Source organism: Polistes fuscatus, unplaced genomic scaffold (genome assembly GCF_010416935.1).
Source record: "Polistes fuscatus isolate 324 unplaced genomic scaffold, CU_Pfus_HIC Scaffold2, whole genome shotgun sequence".
NCBI classification, from domain to species: domain Eukaryota; kingdom Metazoa; phylum Arthropoda; class Insecta; order Hymenoptera; family Vespidae; genus Polistes; species Polistes fuscatus.
The window spans coordinates 3,308,561-3,336,194 of record NW_025113096.1 but is presented as its reverse complement, the minus strand read 5'-3'; the positions used below and the strand labels follow the sequence as shown (position 1 = coordinate 3,336,194).

At 36.9% G+C, this 27,634-nt stretch overlaps 1 protein-coding gene across 1 annotated transcript in view; it reads left to right on the top strand.

Moving 5' to 3' along the window:
* The window catches only part of LOC122517096, a 202,366-nt gene extending 175,274 nt beyond the window's left edge, over positions 1-27,092 (top strand). The window contains exons 7-12 of the mRNA XM_043635467.1: positions 23,046-23,327; positions 23,874-24,249; positions 24,631-24,855; positions 25,518-25,565; positions 25,833-25,985; positions 26,090-27,092. Of these exons, the coding sequence (XP_043491402.1) occupies positions 23,046-23,327; positions 23,874-24,249; positions 24,631-24,855; positions 25,518-25,565; positions 25,833-25,985; positions 26,090-26,691 (1,686 nt within the window). The 3' untranslated portion in view covers positions 26,692-27,092. The remainder of the gene's footprint in view (positions 1-23,045; positions 23,328-23,873; positions 24,250-24,630; positions 24,856-25,517; positions 25,566-25,832; positions 25,986-26,089) is intronic.
* Positions 27,093-27,634: the final 542 nt, after the last annotated feature.

The window sequence follows — 27,634 nt, the reverse complement described above, 5'->3', positions numbered from 1 at the left end:
GCAGGAGCATATCGTCACGCCCAGTGGTTCGACCGTGCCGACCTCGTGCCGCCGTATTATCCCCGCTGCACCTGTCTCTCTCTCTCTTTCTACCTTTCTTTCTTTCTCTCTCTCTCTCTCTCTCTCTCTCTCTCTATTTCTGTCTTTCTCTCTCACTCTTTGTACCTCTGGTGTACTTTATTGACACTCCAGGCGGAATGGTGCGCGAGCAACGGCGCCCCAACTCGGACCACTTAAACTTCGAACTTACGCGAAGAACTCTCCCGGTATATGGAGGAATGTGAAATTGCCCTACCCTAAGATATTATATTATAGTAACGTCTATATTAATCGTACGGAAGAGTTTGGACATCGAACTTCGAGAATACATGTTAATTGAGAGAGAGAGAGAGAGAGAGAGAGTTGTTGAATCATCGAATAGGTTATTTCTGTAAGTTTTACATTGCACGCATACCTTACAATGATTTTAATTAAAATGTTATTAATTGAGATATTATTCATTTTAAGTTTTACATTGTGTGATTGCTTTTCATGCAGAATTTGATGCTTTATCAAAATACAGAAAAATAATTAGCCATTCCATTTGAAAAAAAATAACGATGACCTTGATATCTCATTTAAAAGGTAGCTTAAAAAATAATTTTGTTTAGCATTTTATTTGTCTCCTAATTTAGTTGAACTATGCGGGAAACATTTTTTCATAGAATGTATATTTTACGAGTTATTTTGAAACGTCACGTTTCATGACTCACTCTGTATATATATATATATAAATATATGTAAGTTCTTAGGATTGTAAAATAAAAATTCTATATTTGTTTATTTTCGTAATAATTATTGTTACGTCTAAATGTAACGTAAAAAAAAAAAATAGCAATAGGTAACATGATTGTTAGGTTTAGTATTAAATCAATCAATACCGCCTGAACATGGAACAATCCGATGGTCAAATCATTGGTATCTTCGATATATTAGAAGCAAACTCATTCTGGAATTGTGAAACCATAAATTTTTAAAAACTTCCTGAGAGACTGTAAACTAAGTAAACAAACTGACTGATCCGTGCCGATAGGATTTTTCGATCATTTCTATACCTGGAGTTATGCTTCTATATTGCAATCAATCAACAAACATTCGAACGTGTTACAAATATCATTCGGTTTTTCTTTTATCGCATCAACAATTATATTATTATAAGATACCTGTGGGATGATATGGCCCAGAGGTGAGAATTTTGGAGGCAAATTACAATTTATGGATAATAAACAAAATTTTTCTATAGAGGAGGAAACCTTTTTTTCTTGTTTTTATAGCCAGATAAAAGTGGATAAAAAAGTTTAGCAAGAAAATATTTTGAGTTCGTTCCAAAACTCTGACGCAACTTTTAGACGACGGGCCATAACAATCTCAGATTTTTTTCTTCGAAAATTATTGAATAATGTAAATAAAAAAAACGCACACGATGAATGCGTTCGTAGATCCGTTCATATCTCTTCCTGTTCTTTGAAAAAAGATATTTCGTTAGTCGTGCTATTCTATCAAACTTTGAACGTATCCATACTTTAATTATTTTACTTCTTGTGAATTCAGATATAACTTTTGTTATTTCCTCAAACTATACTAATATTGATATATTAAAAAATTCTTTTTTATATATGATTTCCCAAAAACGTTTTATTATTTCAGATAAAACAAAAGTTTACCACGATAAAATTATAATATGAAATATAATACCGACATACATACAACCAATTCTGTTTTTACGCGAACTTCTTTTACACGATTTTGATTTTACACGAATTAGGAAACAAAAATTTAATTCTCTTTTTTACACGACTTATTTTGATTTAACACGATCGACCCAAATTCTAAGAAGTCAATTATGCTTTACTTTTATTTTTATAACTGCGACATTGGAGACGAGGAATTAATTTTGCGTAAAAGTCAATAAATGATAAGTTATAGTTTCAAAACCTTTGTTTTATAAACCCTTTAGCCTACAATATTGCTTCAGACACGTTGTAAGTTGGTCGGCCGGACCAAATGTAAGTAAAATGTTTCATGTTAGAAGGAGTCGGTCAGTGAGGCACATCTCAGATTATTTTCAAATTTTGCACACTTATAGTAGTCCATATGAGTATATTCATTGTGCCTTTAAACATGGCGTATATATTCAGCCGTTTGCGAAAAAATACGGATTGGAATTTGACAATGAATAAAATCTTTTTATACGTAACTCATATTATCTCGTCTAATTTTTGTGTTCATGAATTAGTGACATGTTTTTTTCCATTTCAAATGATAATTTACTTTGTATGATACATGTGCAATCATTATGAAATAAAATGTTTAAGATTCTAACATAAAAACTCATGGTTTATTGTATTATTTTTGTTGATATTTTAGAACTGAAACTAATCTTCTATTTTTCCATAAATGCAATATATTTTTTTACACGAATTTTGTTTACACGTATTCTTCGGGAACGTATCTATCGTGTAAAAAAACAAAATTAGGTGTATATAATATATAAACACTCAGGTATAAAATTCGAATCGATAAGTGAACGATAGAAAAGAATCTACTAACCATAGTATGTATCATCGTGTTTTTCTCGTATTGTATCGCACCAAAACATCGGTGAACAACAAACGCTTTTCAACGATGCCGAGACGGCCATTATCGTATCTCGTCCTCGTGTCCTCCCACTATGTTCGTCCAATAAAAAGCGAATAAAACAAAATCTCTATGGATGAAAAGGGAGTAAAAAAAAAAAAAACCAGAAAGAGAGAAAAAGAGAAACGAATGAGAGAACTATAGAAAAAGAGAAAGAGAGAGAGAGAGAGAGAGAGCTTGTAACATTGTATCGTTGCGAGGAAGGGTCGTTAGGGTGATGTCCGGGTGGGCGCATCGAGGTCGACGAGGATGAGAAGAGAACGTGTGTATGCGTATGAGAGAGAGAGAGAGAGAGAGAAAGAGAGATAGAGATAGAGATAGAGAGAATGAACGGGTATATAGGCAATGGAGATGGATGCGTGGGGGGTTGGGAAGGAACGTACGGGTGCGCTTGTGCGTACGCCCATACGTTTGTCCATTTGCGTATCGGGCAGCGCTTTATGGGAATTAGCGGTGCATTGTGGGCTGCCGGCGGGTAGCCAGTATGTGCAGCCGGGTATATGTGGGCGGGCTGTGTTCAGCAGTGCACGAGAAGCGAACGACGCGTCGTTGGAATCCCACCCACCCCTTTCCAACCCTCTTTGCGAGAGACAAGGAAGGTAAAACATGGTTTGGTGACAGAGAAACAGAGAGATATACACAGAGAGTGAGAGAGAGAGAGAATGGACGATATACATTGGGTAAATAGAGAGGAACAGAAGAGAAGGAGGAGAAGGAGGAGGAGTGATAGGTAGGGAGATGATCCTTTCTCTTCCCCTCTCTCTCTCTCTCGCTCGCTCTCTCCTCCTCCTCTATTTCTCTGTGTTTCTGTTTGTCAATATGCGAGCGATATGATCACCAAGTATAATCATGGACAGAGACGAGAGCGTCGAGCTTTCTGTCAATAGAATGCTACTTTGTGACCCGGCATGTTTCCCCCCTCCCCTCCCCCTCTTCCACCCTTCATCATCCTTCTCTCTCTCTCTTTCTCTTTCTCTTTCTCTTCTCATCGCTAGCCTCCCACATTCGTCGACGTTTCTATATATATATATATATATGTGTATATCAGTTTATATATTGTATCAAACGTAGCGTACAGAGTATTCGCTCGATTCTCTGCGGAGAACGAACGAACGAACGAACGAACGAAAGTACGTACGTACGTATGTATGTACTAACTCATGCAAACTCAATGTAAGTATAGTATTATATGAAATATATAAATGATCGATCGAATCGTATGATAGAAAGAATATTCTCTCTTTTCGTATCAGTTCCGCGGATAACGTATTGGTATCATCGTTCGTCGTTTCGTTTTTTATTTCAAATACAAATTTATGTATTAGTGTGAAACAAAAGTTCTTTCGTATTGTTTTTTTCTTTTCTTTATTTAATAATTTCATTAGCGCGTATAAAGTAATTTTATTGATTTCAAAATATTGCACTATGATGAAAACAACATAATAAACCTAGGAATTTTTGGTTAATCCTATAATACTTCTTTATTTGCGAACAACTCGGTGAGGATAGTTCGGTATTTTGATAGTTACTAACAAATGTTATACGAATGTTTCATCTGCAACGACGAGTATAGAAAGAAAGAGAAAAAGAGAGAGAGAGAGAGAGAGAGGAGGAGGTGGAAAAAAAGTATAGATACACCGTTAGTTACTATACATCGTGTATAGTAACTGACGAATGAGATTTGTTCGAACGATGAGTTTTCCAAATTTTCTCCAACATGTTTTGTAATTTTCTCAAAAAAATTCCTCCTCCACTCTCTCTCTCTCTCTCTTTCTCTTTCTCTCCGTTTCTGGCTCTGTTTCTATCTCATACTCTGTCTCTTTTCGATGACGTAACTAAACGGACGGAATGAACGCATACAGGAACGCGTTTTTTTCTTCTCCACCCTAAACTCTCTCTTTCACTTTTATCAAACAAGGAGGAGGAGGAGGGAGGGGGAGAGAAGGCATCAGTTTAAAGTTCTACAAGCTCCTGCTTTCGCGTTCTATCGTTAGTACCGAGGGACGTTTTGTAGTAGAAGAAGAAGAGAGGTGGCGCAAACGGGTGGTAGTAAACGAGGAAGAGAAGGATGAGAAGAAAGAAAGAAGGGGTGGTGTAGGAAGAGGAGGAGGAGGAGGCGGAGAAGCTCGTTGGTGTATCTTTTCGAACGATCAAAGAATTATCGCAGTCGAGCGGCAACCCGACGGTGTTTGCCGTTTGATCGTGAGGCAACGGTGCGTAACTTTGCACGTTACCCGCCGCGACTGCGGCTTCCATCCACGAGCGTTAGCGAAAGAACCGAAAGAGGAAGAGGTTGCTACTGCTGCTGATGTTGATGCTGCTGATGCTGCTGGCTGGTTGGTTGGCTGGCTGGCTGGTTGGTTGGTTGGTTGGTTGGTTGGTTGGTTGGCATGTTCTCTGCATCACCGCGTCACCGACGGACGATGAAGAAGAGCACAACCGAAAACGAACGTACTTACGTGCACGTCGCTGCCAGACACTATACCGTGTTAACGGTTAACGCGTTAACGCATTTCTTCCTCTCTCCCTCCCTCCCTCCCTCCACTCTTCATTTATCTTTTTCCTTTTCTTTTTTTCTCATCTCACGTTTCAACTTTTACTCTTTTCCTTCTTGCTCCTTCTTGATACTTCTGAGTATAGACATTCCCTCTTCCCTGATACGTTCCACCCTCTCCAAACCACCCTTTTACGCTCCTATCTCTCTCTCTCTCTCTCTCTCTCTCTCTCTCTCTCTCTCTCTTTATCTCTATTTCTATCTATCTGTCTCTGTCTATCTTTATGCATGTATATCCAGTATCTCTTCGGTAAAGGTCGAGGTCTCGGGCGGGTCCTCTCTGCCTTCGTCATGTCGTACTAATGCATGTAATTGCAGCTAACCTCATTAAACCCACCGACTGATGCCACTCGCTCAAATTGCGTCCTCTCCCTTCCGTTTCCTCTTCGTCTCATCCCTTTTTCTCTTCCTTCCTACCCCTCGCTAACCGAGCAAATGCTTTCCTATATATTTCACTCGGTTCGTTTTCTTTATCTTCTTTTCTTTTGACCTTCTCTCTGTCTCTCTCTCTCTCACTTTCTCGTTTATTTTCGAATTATGCTCTAAGTCGACTATATTTCTTCCATTCTTTTTATCTTTATCTTTGTCTTCTTCGTTCTATCTCTTTACTTTTTTTTTTGTTCTCTTGAGAATAATATCCTGTCTTTTCCTTTTTCTTCTTCTTCTTGAAATTTTCTTCAATTTCTTTCTTAGGTTCCGTTTCTGACAGTAGCTTACGGCTATCACGTTCGCACCTTTTCTCTTCTCTTCCATTATTTTCTCTTCCGTCATTGTGTTCCAATTCCCAACGGGAAGTATTTGTTCTTCACGCTTAATCGATCAAATTGATTAATTCTTTACTAATCGAAAGTAACATCCGACAATTTATTATACGTTCTCTATCATCGTCAATTTCTCTCATTCACGAGTATTCATATTTTTACATGCGTATAATATATTCGATAAGAACTTTAATTGTTGACAAAAAGTGCAATAATGAACAAATAAAAAAAGAAACATATATTTGACATAACAATAAAATATTCTAATAACGTTATACTATACGTATAAATACTCATATAGATTATCTGAGTATAGTAAATGAACACGCATATCGAATATATATTGTGAAATTGAATAGTACGCGAAATGTTCCAAAGATAAAAAAAGAAAAAAAGGGAAAAAAACATAAATTTCTCTCTCTCTCCCTCTCTTCTCTTCTCTCACCCCCCCCAATCTCCTCATTCTTTCTCTTTCTATCAAAAGTGAAATCCGGTGCACGATACCGCCGTATAAAAAGTCGCGAAAGTTTCCGGGTCCTCTCGTAGAGAGAACGCTTCAATCAAATTTGCCGCGTCAAAAGCGTGCGCGGGCGCGCGCGCGCGCGTTCCTATTTCGTTTGGAATCGAATTATTGCTCTCGAAAAGAGACACTCGCCGAGCAGCGCATAGCCAACACCATCAACAACCATCAGCAGGGGGTGGGACGGACGACTCTCGTCGAACATTTCGCTTGTTCTCTTTACTCGTTCAAAAGCACGTTGGCCCGTTGCTATCGCGTTCGTAATAAACAAAACAAGAAATAAAAAATAAACAAAAAAAAAAAGGAATAAAAAGAGAGAAAAAGGAAAAAAAAGAACTGCAATCGATATATTCTAGTCTCACATTATCAGAAAGGTGAAAGCTTCTCCGATACGAATCAGTATCGCTTTTCGAATATATATTCTCTCTCTCTCTCTTTATCTTTTTTTTTGCTCTCGTTCAAACATTCTCTCAGATTTATTCCATTGAAAATTCTATCGAATCGAATTAACGATCGAAACAACGCATATCGTTCGTTCGTTCCTTCCTTCCTCCCTTTCTTCCACTCCCACATTTTTCGAAGCTCGTGACATCGATGCCTTTCGATGTTTCTACTATATATATATATATATATATATATATACACCCTTTCTCCTCACACCTTTTCTTTCACTTTTTTCTACATCTCTTTTCGTCCCACCCTTTTGAAGGGCCATCATCGTTTGGTATTTCCCTCACGGAAATGCCAACGTGGGCACCTACCGACTTCCACTCACGTACACCAGCGGCATTCTATTAATTTTCTCGGTGTCGATCTCGTTTCCGACCGATAAATTTTCGCCGAAGGACGTCCCATTCGTGGAAATTCCATTTCGTAAAACGTTTCACTTCAACTGATCTCTTTTCTCTCTCTCTCTCTCTCTCTCTCACACACACACATACATACACACGTTGCGTTTCCGTGTATAAGCTCGTGTAATATTTTTCAACTTTTATTTCTAAGTAAAATGTCATGCCACGCATAAATATATACTATACACGTATGTATTATGTGATTATTATATCTTTTGGATCATAGTTATCAACGAGTTACGAGTTCTCGATCTTGAAAAGCCGCGAGAAAAAAAAATGCCCTTACGTGTAACTTCTCTTTGATGTACCTCCAAACCCCCTCATATCTACCTCCCTCCCACCCCTAAAGTACCTACTTCTAATTGGTCGAGGGAAACGGGAAAAGTTCGCGTATACGATGATGATTATGGAACAATTATGTCGCCATGACGGACGTCATAACGCGTGTAAAAGAAAAGGGTGCCGAACGGACGACGAAGATTATGCGAAGGCATGCGTAATTCGCTCATATTATTTTCTCTCATTTTCTTTCTCTTCTCTCTCTCTCTCTCTCTCTCTTTTTCTCTCTCTCTTATAGCTCGTAACACCTTTCTCGTTCAAGCGTCACATATACATATACATATACATATACATATACATATATATACCGTACGATTTTCCTCAACGAGTAGAAAGAAAAGAACTCTCACATAATTACTCTTCTCATTAACATTGTGCCTCATTGTTCTCTGTGGATCGTTAGCGTCCTTCTTCCCTCTCTCCCTCCCTCTCTCTCTCTCTCTCTTTCTTTTTTTTCTCTCACCTCCATCTACCTACCACTACCTCCACCCCATCCTTCGACCCACCCCTAATTCCTTCTTTTTTTTCCTCCCTTAGTGGAATGGACGAAAATAATAACGCACCTTCGAACTAAATTGTACGTAGCCCTCAATTATAATTATTATCACGCGTCGCGAAACAATCGCGTTGAAGTTTGCCAAGTGAATCCGACCTTCGGTAGGTACCTACCTATACCTATCCAACAATCATCCCTTTTCTTCTTCTTCTTCTTCTTCTTCTTTTTTTTCTTGTCATATTTTGTCGTATTAACGCGTCAAATATTTTACATTTGAGTATATCCGTCTATGGCCGAACTAATTTGTTTAATCTAACTATGGTTTTGTATCGAATATTCTAATCGTCGTAATAAAGAGATACAACAGGATTGTTCCGTGTTAATTGTTAGAAATTTTGGCGTTGAAAATTAAAAAACGAGATAAAAAAAATCATTCGAATGTTTTTATTTCTCCTCCATTGAAAATTCATTGTCAACTTGAATGAATATTTTCTTTACACTTTTATATTTTTTCTATCTATTTCTTATTTTATTTTTATTTTTTATTCCTCTGCCATATTATCGCGTTCTCGTATAAATGCGTTTTGGTGGTATGTACCATAACGCGCACGTCGATATGATCTCTGAGTTATTTCGCCGTCATCCTTTATTTTTTATCACGTGAAAAATCTTTCGCTTATGTAACCATACAATATATAATATATATATATAATAATGAATAGCAACATATAATTTTTCATAAGATAAATAATAATACTCGACGACGTATTATTTTCAATCCATTAACAATAATTAATAATTAAGCAAATCTAGGAGTAACGATCTCTCTTATTATTATTATTATTATTATTATTATTATTATTATTATTATTATTATTATTATTCTATGTAAAGTTTGTATTTTGCTCGTATGCACGGGAGATTTATTTACAAAATTTGCGTGCCGGTAGCCGATCGAGCCGACTATACTATACTATATCGTAATTCGGCTTTTTAGTACCTAGAAATACTAGAGGGGTATTAGTTGTATTTCTATTCAACGATAGAATCACTCTGAAATCTAGTATCGCGTTTCATAAAGCACAAACGTGATCGAGAGCTCTTAAAGCGTGTTCTATGCACGTTTGCATATACTCTCGGTGTGGTCTCTTTCGATTTGCAAACTGATTCGACATCGGCTATTTTCCTGGTATGCCCAGCATTGATCAACGAACGAACGAATGGGACTATCCTGGGGTGTTTAAATCCTTTCAAAAAAAGAAAAAAATATCTTTTCTATTGCTCATTTTAATTCAATCATATTAATTGTGTCTTTTTTGTATGCAGATATATAGTACAGATCATGGTATCGTTATTTAAAATGTGAAAAAACAAAATATAACAAAAATAAATATAATATCTTCGATGATGTCAAACGATAATTAAGTGTGTGTAATATAAATATTAGGTCTATCGGAAAGTTTAGTCCATTTCTTAATAATAAAACAAAATAATATACATTTTTCATACATTGAAATAAACTTTATTGAATAATATAATAATACCATCCATTATTTACTTCTTGCTAGCATGATAACAATTTGTAAACCTCCTAGAGACGAAAAATTGAACCAATGTTTGTCCGAAACACGGACAAAACTTTCCGATAAATATAATAATTTATAATTTTCAAAATAAATCATAGAATGAATTCTTATTTTTCTTGTTCTTCTCGAACATTTCAATTTATCGTGTTAGTTGTTCCCTCAATGTCATAATTAACAATAGAATTAATGAATATACGAACAAATATTTGTATCAATTGTCCTGTAATATAATCAAACTATATAAATAGAGAATTTTTCTCGAACGAAACGAGAGAGACACACAAGAAGAAGAAGAAGAAGAAGATTCAGAAGAGAACAACCTCTCCTCCGCGCATCTGTACCACACAACAACGTCTCGACATTCTCTTATCTAACGGCGTTTCTCCCCCTGTTTCGCGACACGGATTGTTAACCGAATCCAGGAGCTGGCATTGTTCGAGCATCGAGCGTAAAGCGAGACTCCAACAGTGGCCCATTGTATTCCCAACGCGTCCATTCAGCTTTCTTCCTCGCTCGACATTGCTTTTTTCTCTATATATATATGTATGTATCTCTCTCTCTCCCTCTTGCTTGCACCGCCGTCGTCGTTGTATCGTCTCTTGCTCGATTCGCAAGCTCATTGTATAAACGTACTAACAGAGTTCCTCGTATCATCATCGTACGAGACGAAACGAACCAACGAACGAATAATAAACGAACTAACGTAACTTTCAAGCTCGCGTTTCCTTCTTCTTCTTTTTTTTTCTTTTCTTTTAATTTTGTTTTAATCCGATACACTTAAAATTATTCAAATAAAACAAATGATAACGTTGAGATGTTTCATTCAAATCAAATTAAATCGAGATCATTCGTTTGAAAAGCTTTTAACCGAATGTTTAAGCAAATTTTGAACAAGATAACTTACGTCGTACTTCGATTAGAAAGTATTATATATATATATATATTTTGTTGGTCTTATTCAAATTTAGTTTCTCGTTTGTCGTTTGCCACGAACTCGCGAATACGAGCTTTGGCGAATGCTCCAGAATGAAATGGAAGTAGGTACTGGGCGGACATTGAGTGTGGTTATACTTGTAACTTGGGCGGCGACCCCGAGGGAAACTGCGAGAGAGAAAAGAGAACTAGAGAGAGAGAGAGAAAGAGAGAAAGAGAGAGAGAGAAAGAGAGAGAGAGAGCTCGGTAGTAAGAATTCCAGCGCGCGGATGTGAATGAGACTCGCAGCTGCTACATTCCTGTGTGCCATCGCCACGATTTTCTTCCATTTTCTTTATCCTCCTCCGCGAATATTCTCGTCCAACGAGAGAAAGAGAGAAATAGGAAGGAAGGATCCCTTTTTTTTTTCTTCTCGCTTAGTCAAGAATGACAAAGATATTATCGATTAAACGATCCTCTAATCGATATTTGCGAAATAATATCGTTCTTTTAATTAAGTCATTTAAATATATATATACATATGTGACAGAAATGAATTTCATTAATACTTTAGTTACGATAATCGATATTTATCTAATGCTTTGACGTTATTATTTTATCCGACAATAATTTGTACTCTTAGATTTTTAATTAAAGTTCACGTTAATGAATAATAAATATAGAAGTACGTTTAATAATTTTTGATTATTTTCAATTATATCATTGTCATTTGTTAATATATTAGGGTGTACCCAAAAGTTCGTGCATTTTTCAAATGAATATTTCCAAAGTAAATTTTATAAAAACAATCCATTTTACAATTTATAACACAATAAATGTATGAACTTTTAGTTCACCCTAATATATATATATATGTGACAAAAATAAATTTCATTAGTATCTTTAATTACGATAATCGATATTTAACAATCTAATGCATTATAATCTTCTTATTTTATTCGACAATAGTTTGGTGCTCGTAAATTTTTAATAAGAGTACACGATAATGAATGATAAATCGAAATACTTTAAATAATACTTTCGTTATTATCATTGTCATTTTTGAATATAAATTTTATAAAATCGTCGCGCTACTCGAATCGCGGATACTCGTTATGATTTTTGTTGTTTCGTTCGTTTGTTGCTTTTTCAAATCAAAGAAAAGGTGGGGATCGTCGTAATAAAACGAAGGAGAGGATCATCGGAGTTCGGGGGGGATAGGGGGGTGGGGTGAGAGGGGAATCGTATCGAATATGCCCGCGTGTGTTTCTACTTTTCGCGTCGGTTTTCGCGGCGTTTCGCGAGTTTTGATTCGCCACTTATTTCTGGTGTAGCACGGCCCTCGTCGCGTGTCGCCAGAATCTTTATTTCGGTTCTCACGTTTCGCGCAAGATGCGCCCCGTAGGAACGCGAAACGCAAGAGCGCAGGCACGCGCGCCTAAATAAATATTGCACTCGCGCAGATACACACGCACACACGTACACATTCAGTGTGCGTATCGGCTTGTAATGCGCCTATGCGGTTAGGTATTAGGTTCCCAACGATTCTTCTTCTCACGATCTTACCATAACGGGAGATCATTTTATGTGATCTTCTTTTTTTTTTGTTTCCTTTTTTTTTGTTTGTTCGATGATTTCATATCTTATTTTGCTCGCAAGTTTAATTGACGAGTAAAATTCGTAATAAAACTTTCGTTAAAATGGTGTACATTTGAAATTAGAGATCACACATTGTTGTTTTGTTATTTTAATAAGATAATTAATTGTACGCCGAATTTGAAACAATTCTAACGATTAGACGGTAGGTATGTCTATCGTTATTTATCGATTCAAATTTTCTTTTCTTTTCTTTTCTTTTTTAAACTTTTGACTACGAGGTGTTTTAAGTTGAAACGTTTCGCTTGAGTCGCATGCGGTCTGCGGATGATATGCGTCCATAGCAGTCAAAGGATTAAGTCGCATTGAAAGTGATTTCTCAAGAAATTCTCACGAAAATGAGAAACGACATGGCACAAATGTTAAAAATGTACAACCATAATCTCTAAATATATTTTGATTTTAATTTAAAAAGATTGATAAACATCCACGTACCACTTGCTACATCGCGTCTATTACGCTCGATTAAATTCTTTCCTTTTACCATTTTTTCGCGATATGTAGAATTGAACGTAATCAAATAATTCCTCGACCTTTTATCCTACTTTCTTCATTTTTAAACGATACAATTTTATATTACAAACTCGATTATTTCTCACCTCTAAAAAGTACGAAGAGAATAATTTTGTCAATAATAATAATAATAATACACCATAGGACTCACTCGTAATAACTATTTCTTTTCGATATCACCAATAATTAAACGCAATCAAATACATATTTAATATGAGAATAAAATAGTCTCCGTTCGATATTAAAAAAAGAAAGAAAAAAAGAAAAATAAAAAAAAAAAAGAAAACAATCATTTTCATCCTGCCGGGTTAAGAAGAGTGCGTGCTCGGAAATAACTCGTGACGGTCGTCGGTCACGTGCGTTTCTCTCGTCGAGATAAATTTGCGGTAAAAAGTGCAGGGCGTATGCACGTTATTCCCCCTACCCCCTCCCCCGTCCCTTTCCCTTTCTCTTTCTCTCTCTTACGCAGGGCAAAAGGTTGAATTAGTATCGCTGTAGTGGCCGTGGCTCGGTCTGCCACGTGCATCGTCGCTATTATTCTCATATTCAAGTGGCTACAACCCTCTCTCTCTCTCATCTCTCTCTCTCTCTCTCTCTCTTTCTCTTTCGCAAAACGAAACGCGAGTTTCACCCTGAGCCGAGATAAAAAAAGTAGGAAGGGTGGGAGAACTCGGGTCCCGTCGTGGATTTCTCTCTCCTCTCTCTCTCTCTTTCTCTCGTTCTTTTTCTTTCTCTGTCTCTGTCAGTCACGATAGTCCGTGACTTCGTTCTCGCGGCCGCGTGCCCGCCAACACATATAAAATTAATTAAAGTCGGTGGATCCCAAGGGGCTGTTTATTGTACTCCTTTTCCTCTCTTTCTCTCTTAGGAGAGGTTTACCATGCCGATGATAGAGGGGTTGGTTCTAGGTACATCGTCGTCGTCGTCGACAACGCTTTCTAGTGTTTTTCAGCACACCATAAGTAGTAGTAGTAAGCTCCCCCCTCCCCCTGCTCGTTCTCTTATATCAGCGTCTCTTTTTTATTTCTCTTTCTCTTTTCCATTTGTTTTTTCTCTTATATCTCTTTCTCTTTCTTTCTTTATTTATTTCTCGCTGTCTTCCCTAACGTAACTCCTTACACTTCTTTACATTCTACTGCTTTCGTATTTTAAATGTACTTGCATGTACTTGTACGTATACGTGTTGTGTGTATGTGTGTGTGTGCGTGCGTGTGTGTTGTTACTTACTTACCATCCAGTATCCCAGACTTCGCCTTGTTATAAATTAATCACTTTCTAATTTTGCTAACGACAGTGCCTTGTTATAAATTTAATCACTAGTTGCCAACGCAATAAAGATTATAACGAAGGATGATCAAAGTAACACGACTTCTTAATGTTATTTTAATTGTAAAAACGAATTCCCGAGCGCGAGAGAGAATAAATCAATTTTTTTATTATATTTAACAGGCGTGTCTATAGGTTATACTCATGTTTTTTAATTGTCTTGTTATTATTTTCTTTTTCTTTCCTTTATTCTTTTTTTTTTTTTCATTTACACATCGAGTATATTTTACGTATTTCATTATACTTTTCCTCTTCTTTCATTTTTTTCTCTTCTTGTTTTTTCTTTAGCAAGATTTCCGTTTTCCGTATATGTACCTATATGGGTGGCGATGAAAAAGTGGGAAAGATGTTTACGTGAATAGGTGACGAGTAAATAATGTATTTCGACGAGTCCACCGAGATAGATACCAACCACCATCCCTCCGGTATCGCATCGAAACAGAATTCTGACACTCGACGATGACAACAAGTACTTCTCGAATCGCGTCAACGCGAGAGAAACGAAAGAAAATAAAAGAAATATAAAAAGAAAATAAAAGATAGAAAAAAAAAGCACAGAACATGAGAGAGAGAGAGAGAGAAAGAGAAAAGTTTTCTCCCGGAGGAGGGTAAAAACGTTGACGGTCACCGAAACACGAGAGATACCAGAGGAATAGGAGTCTGGGGTGGGGTTAGGTGTGATAGGGTGGATGGAAGGGGTGATATAAAGAGGGAGATATAAGATGATATATAAGAGAAAATATAACTCCGTGAAGGATAAAGAAAGATGGCAAAAATGGCCGACGATATGAGACGGTAGAGAAGGTTGGAGAAATCATGGTGAGAAAAATAAGAGGACGGAACTAAAGATGAAGAAGAAGAAGAAATAGAAGAAGAAGAAGAAGAAAAGAAAGAAAGAAAGAAAGAAAGAGAAGGAAAAACCGCGAAAAAGAAAGGAGAAAGAAGGAGGAGGAGTGGTTCGGTTGCTTGGCTCAAGGTGACAGAGTTGCCCCGGACGTGTCTCGACGTTTCCCCTCGTCCCAGGGGTATACAACCCCCACCCATCCCCCTTTCCTGTCCTCTCGTACATGACGATCCTCCTCCTACTCCTCCTCCTCCTCTTTCTTCCTTCTTTTTCTTTTTTTTATCTCTTTTCTCTTTTTCCTTTTTCCCTTCGTACTCTAACCTACCTACATACACACATACATACATACATACATACATACATGCTTACCTACCTACCGCATGCATGCAGGCACGGTACGGTGCGGTGCTTCTTCCGAGAAAGAAACTCCCTGGTGAAGATAAGAAGTCGAAGACAATAATCCTACTGACAGGCCGACTCTCGTCGACTCGTGGCTTATTTCGACGGATTCGCCAGTTGCTTGCTTCTAGCTTTGAGAAGGTCCGTCGAGAGGACTCCGACATATAGTTTATGTTTCTTTTTTTCTCTTTCTATCATATATATATATATGTATTATATGTATGTATATATACTTACATTTATTCCATAAGGATACGCACTGCATTACGCCTTAATGCAGCTTAATGCGTTTTCTTTCTTTCTTTCTTTCTTTCTTTATTTCTCTTTCGTTCTCTTTCGTTCTCTTTCGTTCTCTTTCTCTTTTTATTTTTTTCTTTTTCTTTTTTTTCTTACTCGTGATTCCCCTTTCTTCGTCATCTTCTTATTTTCTTTCATACGATTCTTTCTATCTTATCTTCTAATTCCCAAGTCGTGGGAATCAACTATGGTTTAATATTTTATTAATGTCTTGTGTTTTTTTCTCTCTCTTTTTATTCATTTTAGTATTATTTATCTAATTCGTGTTACCCGTATTGTTTTATATAAAAATAAAAAGAGAAAGAAAGAAGAGTTACGAAGAGAAAAATCTTGAATTTTAATGAAGAATAAATGTTAGGATAATAAAGAGTATTCATTCTTGAATGTTATGATGTGTTTCTTTGACTATTTTTTTTCTTTACACAGGATAAAGAAGATAGACGTTATATATTATCTCGTTTAATTAAAAATTAACTACATATTATATATTTCTTGAAACGATAATACTTGAATAATATTATTCATCCTCTTTTGATTGTTCGTTGCAACGAACAATTAGTAAATTAAGATTGAACGAAATATTTATTCGTAAGTGATTAAACGATCTCGTCCAATATTTCAAACTAATCTTATCGATTCAATTCCCTCTTTCTCTCTCTCTATCTATCTATTTTTTTTTTATTCTCACATACGTTCCCGTTCACGTTCACGTTCATTTGCAAAATGTACGCGTCGAACGATATCGTTCCTATTTCCTCTAGTATAGGGAGATACCTCGTATGTGTGTGTGTACGTATATATATATATAAATACATGTACACATTTACATATACCATCGGTAACAATCCATCGTAGTAGGTACAACGTTTCATTCTTTCGAGTCTCTCTTTTGTACTATGGATTTCGCACCTCCGGATTACCATCTGTTTGATCCACGAAAGGATGGGGATTACGTGGGCGTTATTTCAAAGAGGTGACAATGGCGAACCTGCTCGAAGAATACTCGTTATCGACTTCTCCAAGAGATATTATCGAAAGCTATACCCTTCTCTTTCTCTCGCGTTGATCAATAACGGATAATAATAACAATAGTAAACCTTTGATCTTCGCCGCCTCGAGAAAAGAAAGTAATAATCAATCGAAAACGAGGGCGGCAGTGGGGAGGGGGGGATACCAACTTTTAAATCTCATCTATTACAAATTAGATATTCTTATATTGCAAACATGTTTTTGCACTGTCACGTGTAACGGTATTCGTGTCACTTCGCAAAATGGTAATGCACGATCAAATACGAATAAGACAAGACGTGCGTAAAAGAGAAGAGAGAATCGTAAAGGACGACGACGACGACGACGACGATTTAAAGCGATGAAACGTATTGCTTTTAAAACTATTTTCCAACGTTGTTAACGTCGCTATTACCGGCGGACACGAGTTCTAATGCTTTCCCTTCGGAATAATTTCGTTCGCACTTATATGTTTTAAACGACGACTATACGATTATTATGTTTTCATCGTTTTTATTATGGATATATAAATTGTAATTCGATAAACTGTATCTCCAATCAAGTTGTATAGAACTTTCTCGTTTCGTTTAAAGTAACAAAAAAAGAAGACAAAAAAAAAGAATTTTCACGTAGTAGATATAGATATAAAAGCTATCGAATAGAAAATAACTACAATCGTATAATAGATGTTAGCAAAAACTTGCTATGTTGAGTGGACAGATTAATAATGATTTGTTTCATAAACAGTATCACAATTGATCGAAAAGAGTAAGGCACGTTAATAACCAGACAAAGTTGCCTTTGTAAAACTTCAATCTAGTACATAAATACATACTGTACATATGTATGTATATCACATATATATATATATATATATATATATATATATATATATATATATTTACACATTTAGACATAGAAGCCGCATAAACGAAACTCATACACGAATACCTCGGTATCTCTAGGCGCATTACGTGACGGGAGAAGCGAATAGCGACGTTCGTTCGGATATTATAACTCGATATTGGTTTCGTGCAAAAGGGAATTATTAATATTAGTGCTTTCGAGAAACCGGTCTGATGCCTCTAACCTCCGGGCTCGAATGAACGCGCGCTAAAGCGCGCCCTGGTAATCGTGCAATTTGTTTATCCGCCGTCGTGGAATATCAAAAGGATTAGAGGCAGCGAATAGATAATAAACATCGGCCAATAAAGATATCCAAAAATATCTCGCGATGCAAGCTCGGTTAATACCATTACAACGAATATATATATATATATATATATATACATATATATATATACATATATATATACATATATATATATATATACATACATACAAACAGAGCTTGCACTTTATGGTATATATTAACGTATGCGAACGCTCTGATCTACGATTATGGATTCCTTCGGGGTAACTGTGATGGTTGGGGAAAGCAATGGACGATATCTAACTTATCGAACATTCAAAATCTACTTTATATTCATTTCGACGACTTTCCTAACAATAATTAATCAATATCGTAGATTATAATATAGAAAGATTTAAATAACGTTACATTTGTCATCGTTTAAAGATGTTATATCGCGATCCAAATCCTCGACAAATCGTTCGATATTTCTATTAAACGTTCCATTCGGCTTACGAAATTATTAGGATGGGATCATCGCTATGGCCAATAATTCTTCTAAAGACATAACTACCTGGCAATGGTTGCTGATCCAACGACTATAGGACGACAACACGACAAGACCACTCTTCTTCTTCTTCTTCTTCTTTTTCTTCTTCATCATCATCATCATCATCATCATCATTTTCCTCAACGCGAAAAGCGCCGCCACGAAAATACCGCTTCCGGTTGGCCTAGATTCCGCATTTACAAGTTTCATTGCAGCGTACCGATGGAAATGGTACCAGCAAAGAAAGACAGGGAGAGTAAGTGAGATAGAGAATGATAGAGAAAAAGAGATAGAGATAGGTAAAGAAAGAGAGAGAAATAGAGAAAGAGTGATAGAGAGAGAAAGAGAGAGAGAGAAAAAGAGAAAGAGTAGCAGCGAATCCCGTTCAAAGCGGCTCCATAATTTATGTATTCTACGGCCACCCCTGGTGCGCGTCCTCGTCATCCTCGAATTCCGCTCTCTCCTCTCTTTTAAAATTCCATTAAGAGTGCAGTAGCGCTTTTTGTCGTTTGCTCCCGCTGCCCGTTGTTTCACTTTGCATCCCATATAACCACCACCACCGGGAGGGATCCATGATGCTTCCAGGCACCATCGATCGATTATTCAAGTCACTCATTCCACGCACTCTCTTTTTCTCTCTCTCTCTCTCTCTCTATCCCTCTCACTTTCTCTTTTTCTCTTTTTCTCTCTAACCCTCCTCCTCTTCCCTCCACTCCCTTTCCTACTCCTTTTTTCCTATCTCTCTCTCTCTCTCGGTGAACATTCAACTTATTCAAACTCGACCCGGCCCCGACATCGATCCTTTTAATCGAGCAAACCACGAATTACCGTGCTATCAGGATTTTAATCGGTGACGATTCTCTCTCTCTCTCTCACACACACACATTCACTAACTAACTCACTCACTCACTCACACTCTCTCTCTCTCTATTTCTTTTCCTTCCTTTCTCCTCTTTTCATTCGTGTTTCGTTCACCTCTTTCTCTTTCTGTTCATCTCGCTTCGCTTATCCTTGCCTCACCCCGGTCCACGTCGAAGTTACCCACGTCGACGGGCCGCGACGTAATTTTAGACAGTACACCAGTGACAGTCTTTATAACGCGCGTGAAGTATGAACCACTTCCGGTGGGGCTACGTCATCCTGCATGTCCCCTTGCACTCCAGTGCCTCCGATTCTAAATCTAGATCTAAATTTTCGCGGCTTTTATCCTCGAGCTTACTCGTGTATTCTATCTCTCTCTCTCTCTCTCTCTCTCTCTCTCTCTCTCTCTCTTTCTTCTTTTTTCTCTTTTTCCCTTTCACTCCGATCCCTATAGAAAGTCAATCTCGTTCTTAATAAGATTTCTTTCCTGTCATCTTTCTTTTTTTTTAACTTTCGTTTCCTACCACCTCCCCCTCCCCCGTCCCTCCCCTCATTAGTGAAGAATATCTCATATCTAATGTTTAACGTAAAAATCTAATACGGATATTTCGGTTATTTGTAAATAACATTGAGAAAAACACGTAAGAACAAATGACTTAATAAACGATCAATCAGAATGATTAATTCGCAACAACAACAAGCCCCTCCCCCTTTGTATGACGATCTGTCAATGAATACTATTCGTTAAGTTTCTATGAGAGAATGTATACTTTTTGTCCGGTTAGGAGGACAATTATGGGGGCCTAGTATATAGTTAAGGGGTAGTAGGTATGTTTCGGTAATTGCGTGGCTAAGTTTAGGCGGTGCAGTTGGCGTCAATGCGCGGATGCATATTCAGAACGGGGCTCCTCATATTCTTATGCTCACTTACTAAACCGGCCGGTAACTTGTGTGCGTGAATGTGAATGGAACTTGCTGGCACCCCGCCTGTTTATATTTAGCCCCTGTGGGCGGTATAGCTGTCATGGATACGTATCATCGGCATAACTGAACTTTGCAAATGAATAATGAAGTTCCATCGGCTTCTCCACTTTGCCGTTTCTTCTTCTTCTTATTCTTATTCTTAATCTTCTTATTCTTCATCTTCTTCTTCTTCTACTTCTGCTTCTTCAGATCGGAGAATCCCAATTGTTACTGGGTATACACGGATGCGTACGATTTAAAAAGAAAACTGTACAATCTAATTGTATATACGATTAAATTCTAATTCAAATATTGCATAACATTGTTGTCGATTCGTTGACTTTATTTTTGTCGTATTATTATTTTAAATTAATATAGAATAAAGAAAAAAAGTATTCTCTAGGAAAATATAGGATAGAAAGGAAAAGAGAAAAATGTTATCATCGATCGTTGGTTAGTCGTCGTAAAAGATAAAAGACGTGCTGGATTAGTACGGTAACAACTATAATTCACCGTACGTCTTAGCTCTTTGTGTTCGCAATCGTTTCCCCTTTCACACGTCTTAAAATCGTTAGAAATCGGTTCCATGAAGAGGAAATAAATCGAGTAGCAGAGAGAATACGGACGTATAAAATAGGATTTAATTTGTCACCGATTCGAGTTTATACGAGGTATACCAGCGAACGGAACACGCATTAAGGTGTGCTTTATTCTATTTTACCTAGCATTGTGTGGCCGAACACGGATGCTAGTTTAACGACGTCCCGTCGTTACGACAAAGGACACACGCACTTGTCTTGTACAAATCGTAAATCACTTTCACCGATCTCGCTTTAAAAGCATCGAGCCATCTAGGATTAATTTCCCTCTTTCTCTCTCTTTCTCTCTCTTTCTCTTTCTGTTACTAGAAAGAAGAGAAGGATGTCGTCGCGTTAGAGAGTAGAAATGAACAAAAAGAAAAAAGAAAAAGATAAAGACGGATAGAGAGAGAGAGAGAGAGAAGAGAGCAGAGATAGGTACCTAATATTTGCATGTGACGCCTCCGGGCTGGTGGTGCCCGGAGGCTGGATGAATAAACGTCTTCCTTATCGTCTAAAATAGACTTTAAACTTCAAGCGTATCTGGATCACAGCCAGCCAGCTTGTAGGTAAGAGAGTACAATGGTATTACCTTTGTTAAATTGTTAGTATGGTCTTAAAAAAAAATTTCATGGGAAATAGAGAGAGAGAGTGAGAATTAGAGTGAGAGAAAGAGAGATAGAGATGGAAAGACAGAGAATCTTTCTCAACATTCGTAAACATGAATTATAACGATTAACGATTACCCTTTGTCGAAGGTGTAGCAAAGATCGTTGTTCACACAGTTAAAGCTATTCATTCTTTAACGATGATGACGATGGTACTCCGAGGATAATACATCGAGCAATTATCCTAACAGAAAACTAATGGCTGTTATCTCGGACGGTGTGTTGCACGTTCGTTTTATCCTTGCCCCCTTGTGCTTAATCGATACTTGCTAACATAAGAGATACGCTTTACTTGCGATCGAGTTTCGCGTATATATATGTAACGTTGTAGTTTCTTAGATTATTTTTTTCTTCTATTTTTCCCACCATTCTTGTTATATATATATATTTATTTTCATTGCCACAATGAAATATCATCTGTTGTTTATTTTCTGTATTTATCTTTATCCTTGCCTTATTATTTGCATTTAAAATACAATCAACAGATCTCAGAAGATAGGCTTAATAATACGTTTTCTTGTAAGATTGATAAAAAGTTTGTTTAAATTCTAAATAATTCACAATTTATATATAATTGTTCTGTAATATTCTAAACAAAGTAAAGCAAAAAATGATCGAGTTATTGAATTTCAAATTCGTTCAGCTCTGTTGTTTGTTCTTTTTTCCTTTTCCTTTCTCGTATTATTATCTTCTTATTAAAATCGATTAAAGTATGTAATCGGTATTGATATTATAAATTATCAGGAAATCGATAGAATCTAACACAATTCTTTGGTTTTGTATTTAAAAAAAATAACAATAAAAACTAGGTTACGCACAGATAAGTGATCTAATGAAAAGTCAAACAAGTAGAAATCAATAAATTAGGATAATCCGCGCATAATTTTGATTTAACGAGGATATATTTTTTTTCTAAAAATGTTATGAAACTGGCTTTAAAACTAGTTATAAAATGGGCTTCCTTATGAATACAAAAGATACGACATTAATATTATTCCCAGTCTATCGAATAGAATCAGTTAACGTTTGCATCGCAACACAATCGATATCATTTAGTCTTTTTTGTGAATTTTCTTTCATCGACATATTTCGTCATTGTTTAATTTATAAATTGTTAAAAAAAAAAAAACAAATGAAAAAAAAGAGGAATATCCGATTTTTCAACGTAAACGACAAAATAACATCGTCATTGTATGGTCGTATGTCAATCAATGTCCTTTTTTTGAAAATAATCATACACTTATGTAACTAATATTATACTTATATACTTATGTCAAAAGGAATACGAAATGTTCGTAAGGTTTCATTATTTAAATGTAAATTAATTAATAAAAAAGAAAAGAAAAGAAAAATAACAAGAATAAGAAGAACAACACAAGCAACAATAATTAGTATAACGATTAACTTTACATGCGTCACCGTAAATAATAAATAAACGAAGATAATTTTTTTAAGATCGATGTTTGTTTTTTCTTTTTGAAATATCAAAATCGACGAGATCGATTGTTCATTATTATAATTTTTTGTATTTTCTCTTTATCTGTTTATAATCCAGTCGTATCCACCGCACATGAGCGTAGACTCGCAAAAACAAATGGAAATGCAACGGATGCAAACGGAGCACTTGAAACGGCAACAAGAACACATCATGCAACATAACATACAAGAGCTGCAGGCGCAAATGACAAAGAATCAGCTGAGCATGTCGGGACCGCAATCGTTGATGTTCCTACCGTTTCTCGAACAGCTCAGGCTACCGGTCCAGTCGACGATGCCACCACCGCCGGCCACGTCGACCGCGCCCACTGGCAACAAGCATATCAACTCTATCGCCAATGTACGTATATTATTACTTATAGAATATGATTTCTCTTTATTGCAAAATTATTTTCGAACTAGAAAATAAAATCAATTTGAAACAATAGGGATTATAATACATTGCGATGGAATATCTTTTTTTTTCTCCAAACATTTCTATCCGTGTGTTCGATTCGATACATTACCAACCCTTCGTCATCAGATCTAATTTTGTTAATATTTTACTTTGTTGTAACACTTTTTATTATTAGGCTGTACCAATAATTCGTACGTTTATTCTATTATAAATTATGTTATAAACTGCACGATGGATTGTTTTTTTGTAAAATTTATTTTGGAAATTATTTCCAAATGCCCGGACTTTTAGTTCACTTTAATAATTACGATGTTAAATAATGTTTATAACATCATTTAATTACAATCTATTATAACATTTAATCCTTATAACTGAAATATATATATATGTGTGTATATAATATTTATTTAGATGAATATATATTGAAATAATATTTTAGAAGAAAGATAAATAAGATAAATATATATTTATATATTTTTGTTTCTACAGATGATTGGTAGCCACCGGGAAGGTCCGAGCTGGGCAACCGCACATTTGGCGCAGATGACGACGCAAATGGAAAAAGATTCGTCGCCTACGCCAATATCATCGGCGGTTGCACCTACGACTGCCCCTTTACAGGATCTCGATGCACCATTGAACCTCACCAAACCGAAATCCTCCTCGTCGGGTGCGACAGCATCTTCCTCATCGCCTGGTAGTGATTCGCATTCGACCGGTGCCGGAAGTAGCGGTCAACAGGAACAACCATTGGCTGCGACAGCACCAAAACTTTTTCCTCCTGGTCTTCCAATACCCAGGAATTACCTATCAACGTTACCCTACGCTGGTCTTCCACCACATCTTAGCTCCCTACCTTCGCCTAGTGAGTTATTTCATTTATCAACATTTTCATGAATCAATTGTCGAGATTGAATAACATAAAGATTGTCGATAATTAACGTATTGCTGATTTTATTCATTAAATTCATTCAAATATATGTGAACAATGTTTAATATTAAAAGTATCGAGTTTAATGCTGCCAAATATTGTACGAACGATAATTCGACAAGATCATGGTGTACGTTTGGTGTTTTAATTTTATAAAAAAGAAAAAGGCAGAAAAAGAGAGAAACAAATGTTCAGTAGAAATTTTCTTTATAAATAAGATTACACGAATAATATTGTAATATATTATAATATAGAAGAGAATACAAACACAAAAAACAAAACGAATTGATTTAAAATGACTTTGATGTTAAACAGTGGGTAAGGTAATGTCCAAAGACGAAGCTGGTGGACCTGGAGGTTCCGCTGCAGCTGCGGCAGTTGCAGCCGTGGAAAAGCACTTTGCGATGCACGGAATTTATGGGTTACCACCAAGCGCGGGTGCTATGCCACCCTCGCCTCAAACGCAACGACCAATCAAACACCCTGGCTCTCGAGAGGACACGCCGCAAGAGGAACAGGATTTCCTCTCGTCTTCTCACAGTGAGTGAACGTTTTTAAAAACGGTTTATTCTTTTTGATAGATAGAGGAGAATTTTATAAGCGAATATTTTAACGTTATGGCATATTTGTTCGAATGATTCTTCATACTATTCGCGTTATATATAATATATATCGCAACGATCAATTTTCTAGAAATAATTTTCCATGTTATATGAGAAAAGACAAAAAAATATGTGTCCTATTAATAAATAAATATAATATTAGTAACCCTTTTCTGTAACACGGTTGATAGGTTCCTAGAAAATATCGTGTTGTGTGAAATAGTATTATACGAGATCCAATTTATTCTTTCGCGTTATTATTTTAAGATAATTTAGTTTTGTAAAAATGTTAAACAAAAGTCATTGTTATCCAGTGCTGTAGTAGTACAGTGTTTTACAAAAGTTTGTCGCAATTTATAAATCGTATTATGCCGAAATCGTGTTATTGGATGCCGTGTTGTAAGAAGGTTACCCGTATAATACTTACAATAAGCGCGATCGTTGGAAATGATTAATTATTTTTATAATCTACGTTATATATAACCCCTAGAGAGTTATGTTTATGAAATCAATATACACCGGTGAGATTATCTAAAGCATAAGTATAATAGAATTCCCGGCAGCTAGTTATAAGTAACGCCTCTTATCGTGTGTTTGCAGTGTGGCGAGATCCCGGATACAAGGTGCCGGAAGACATAACGGAAAAAGGTAAGCAGATCGTTGAGATACGAATCGGGTTGATATTACGTTCTTGTTTTAACCGCGAGTGCGAACGAGTTAAAAAAAAAGGAAAGAAAGAGAGAAAGAAATAGAGAGAGAGAAAGAGAGAGAGAGAGAGAGAATGAGAATGTAAATGTGAATGTGAAAGAATGATAGATATAGTAGAAGGGGGCAGGTGTCGCTCACGAAATCAGATTCTGTTCTCACGACGTTAATCGCGCGCAACATGACATCCAGGGCTTCTTCTTTCCTCAGCTAAAATGGTGAGGCAGCAGAAAAGGGAGGGTGAGAACAAACCGCACATAAAACGACCTATGAACGCATTCATGGTATGGGCCAAGGACGAGCGACGGAAAATCCTCAAGGCTTGCCCTGACATGCACAATTCCAACATATCAAAGATACTCGGTAAATATAATATTACAAATGTTATTTGTGAAAAAGTGCGATTAAATAATCGGGGTTTATCGTTAAACGATCGTAATGATCAAAATTTGAATATTTGTCATCAGGTGCCCGATGGAAGGCGATGTCGAACTCGGAAAAGCAACCGTATTACGAGGAACAATCGCGACTATCGAAATTGCATATGGAGAAACACCCGGACTACAGATACAGGCCGCGACCAAAACGGACGTGTATAGTTGACGGGAAGAAGATGCGCATATCCGAATACAAGTCGTTGATGCGACAACGACGGCAAGAAATGAGACAACTTTGGTGTCGAGAAGGTGGCCCGGAGATGGGCTTCCTATCGCCGGTCGGTTCGGAGATGAGCTCGCAACATCACGCCGGAGGCGGAGGTGGTGGTGGTGGTGGTGGTGGTGGTGGAGGAGCTGGTGGTGGTGGAGCTGGTCCATCGGCTAGACCGTCGGTTTCACCCCCGGCAACGATGTTGAACGGCGGGGGTGGTGGTGGTGTTGGTGGTGGTAATGGTGGTGGTGGTAGTGTTGGTGGTGGTGGTGTCGGTGGTGCTGGCCCAAGCTCCGATCACCCATCATTTTATTACCCTCAGGACAGTCTTTCGCCTAGTGACATGATGAACTTCTCACCGGATAATTCGGGCTCGATCGGTGGCTACGACGCCAGTCCACGGCATCACGACGAGGATTGAAACGTAGCTGCTCCGGTTGGCCAAGCCCTTTGGCCGTCCGGAGCAACGGCGTTACCACCTTCGTCCTCGACCTCCACCAGCTCGTCCTCCTCGTCCTCGGCGTACCCAGCGGTTGCAGCCGCAGCTGCGGCTGCCGCGGCGGCGGTCGCAGCTTCGTCCACCACGTCATCTTGCTCGCCCTCCTCCAGACTCGGCCACGAGTTGTATTGGTAACCAAAGCTGCGCCCGCGCACTCCTCTTCCTCACCCTCCTCACCCTTATCCTCATCCTCATCCTCGTACTCCTTTTCCTTCTCTTCTTTCTTTTCCTTCTACATCTTCCACGCACACAAAGCGCACTCGAAGAAACAACACGCTCGATCATACTCTTTTTCTCCTTCGTCTCTTCTCGCGCTTCTTATTATCTTTAACTTTTATTCTTCTACTATTTCTTCTTCTTCTTCTTTTTATTATTATTATTATTATTATTATTATTATTATTATTATATAATATTTAATATATATATATATTTATATATATATTATATATATTATATATTTATTATTATTATTATTATTATTATTATTATTATTATTATTATTATCATTATTTCATTATTATTATTATTATTATTTTGTTTCTCTAAAGACATAGAAATAGAGAAAGAAAATAAGAGAGTGCGAGAGAGAGAGAGAGAGAGAGAGAATGAAAAATTAGAAAGAAGTCAAATTCTTTAAACCCTCGTTTTTCAAGACACTTGTGATATAATATTTCATCTTCTTTTTTTGTTTTGTTCTTTCTAGTTCTTTCCTATCCGTGCCATTTTTCGTTTTTACAAATGAATCTTTTTAATCGTCACTTCGCTGCCGGCGTTTTACTGTCAAAACAGAATCAAAAATTTCGATAAGAAAAAGTAAATGAAAAACGACGTTTGTGTATCATCGTCATCTCGATGTTTATTAAA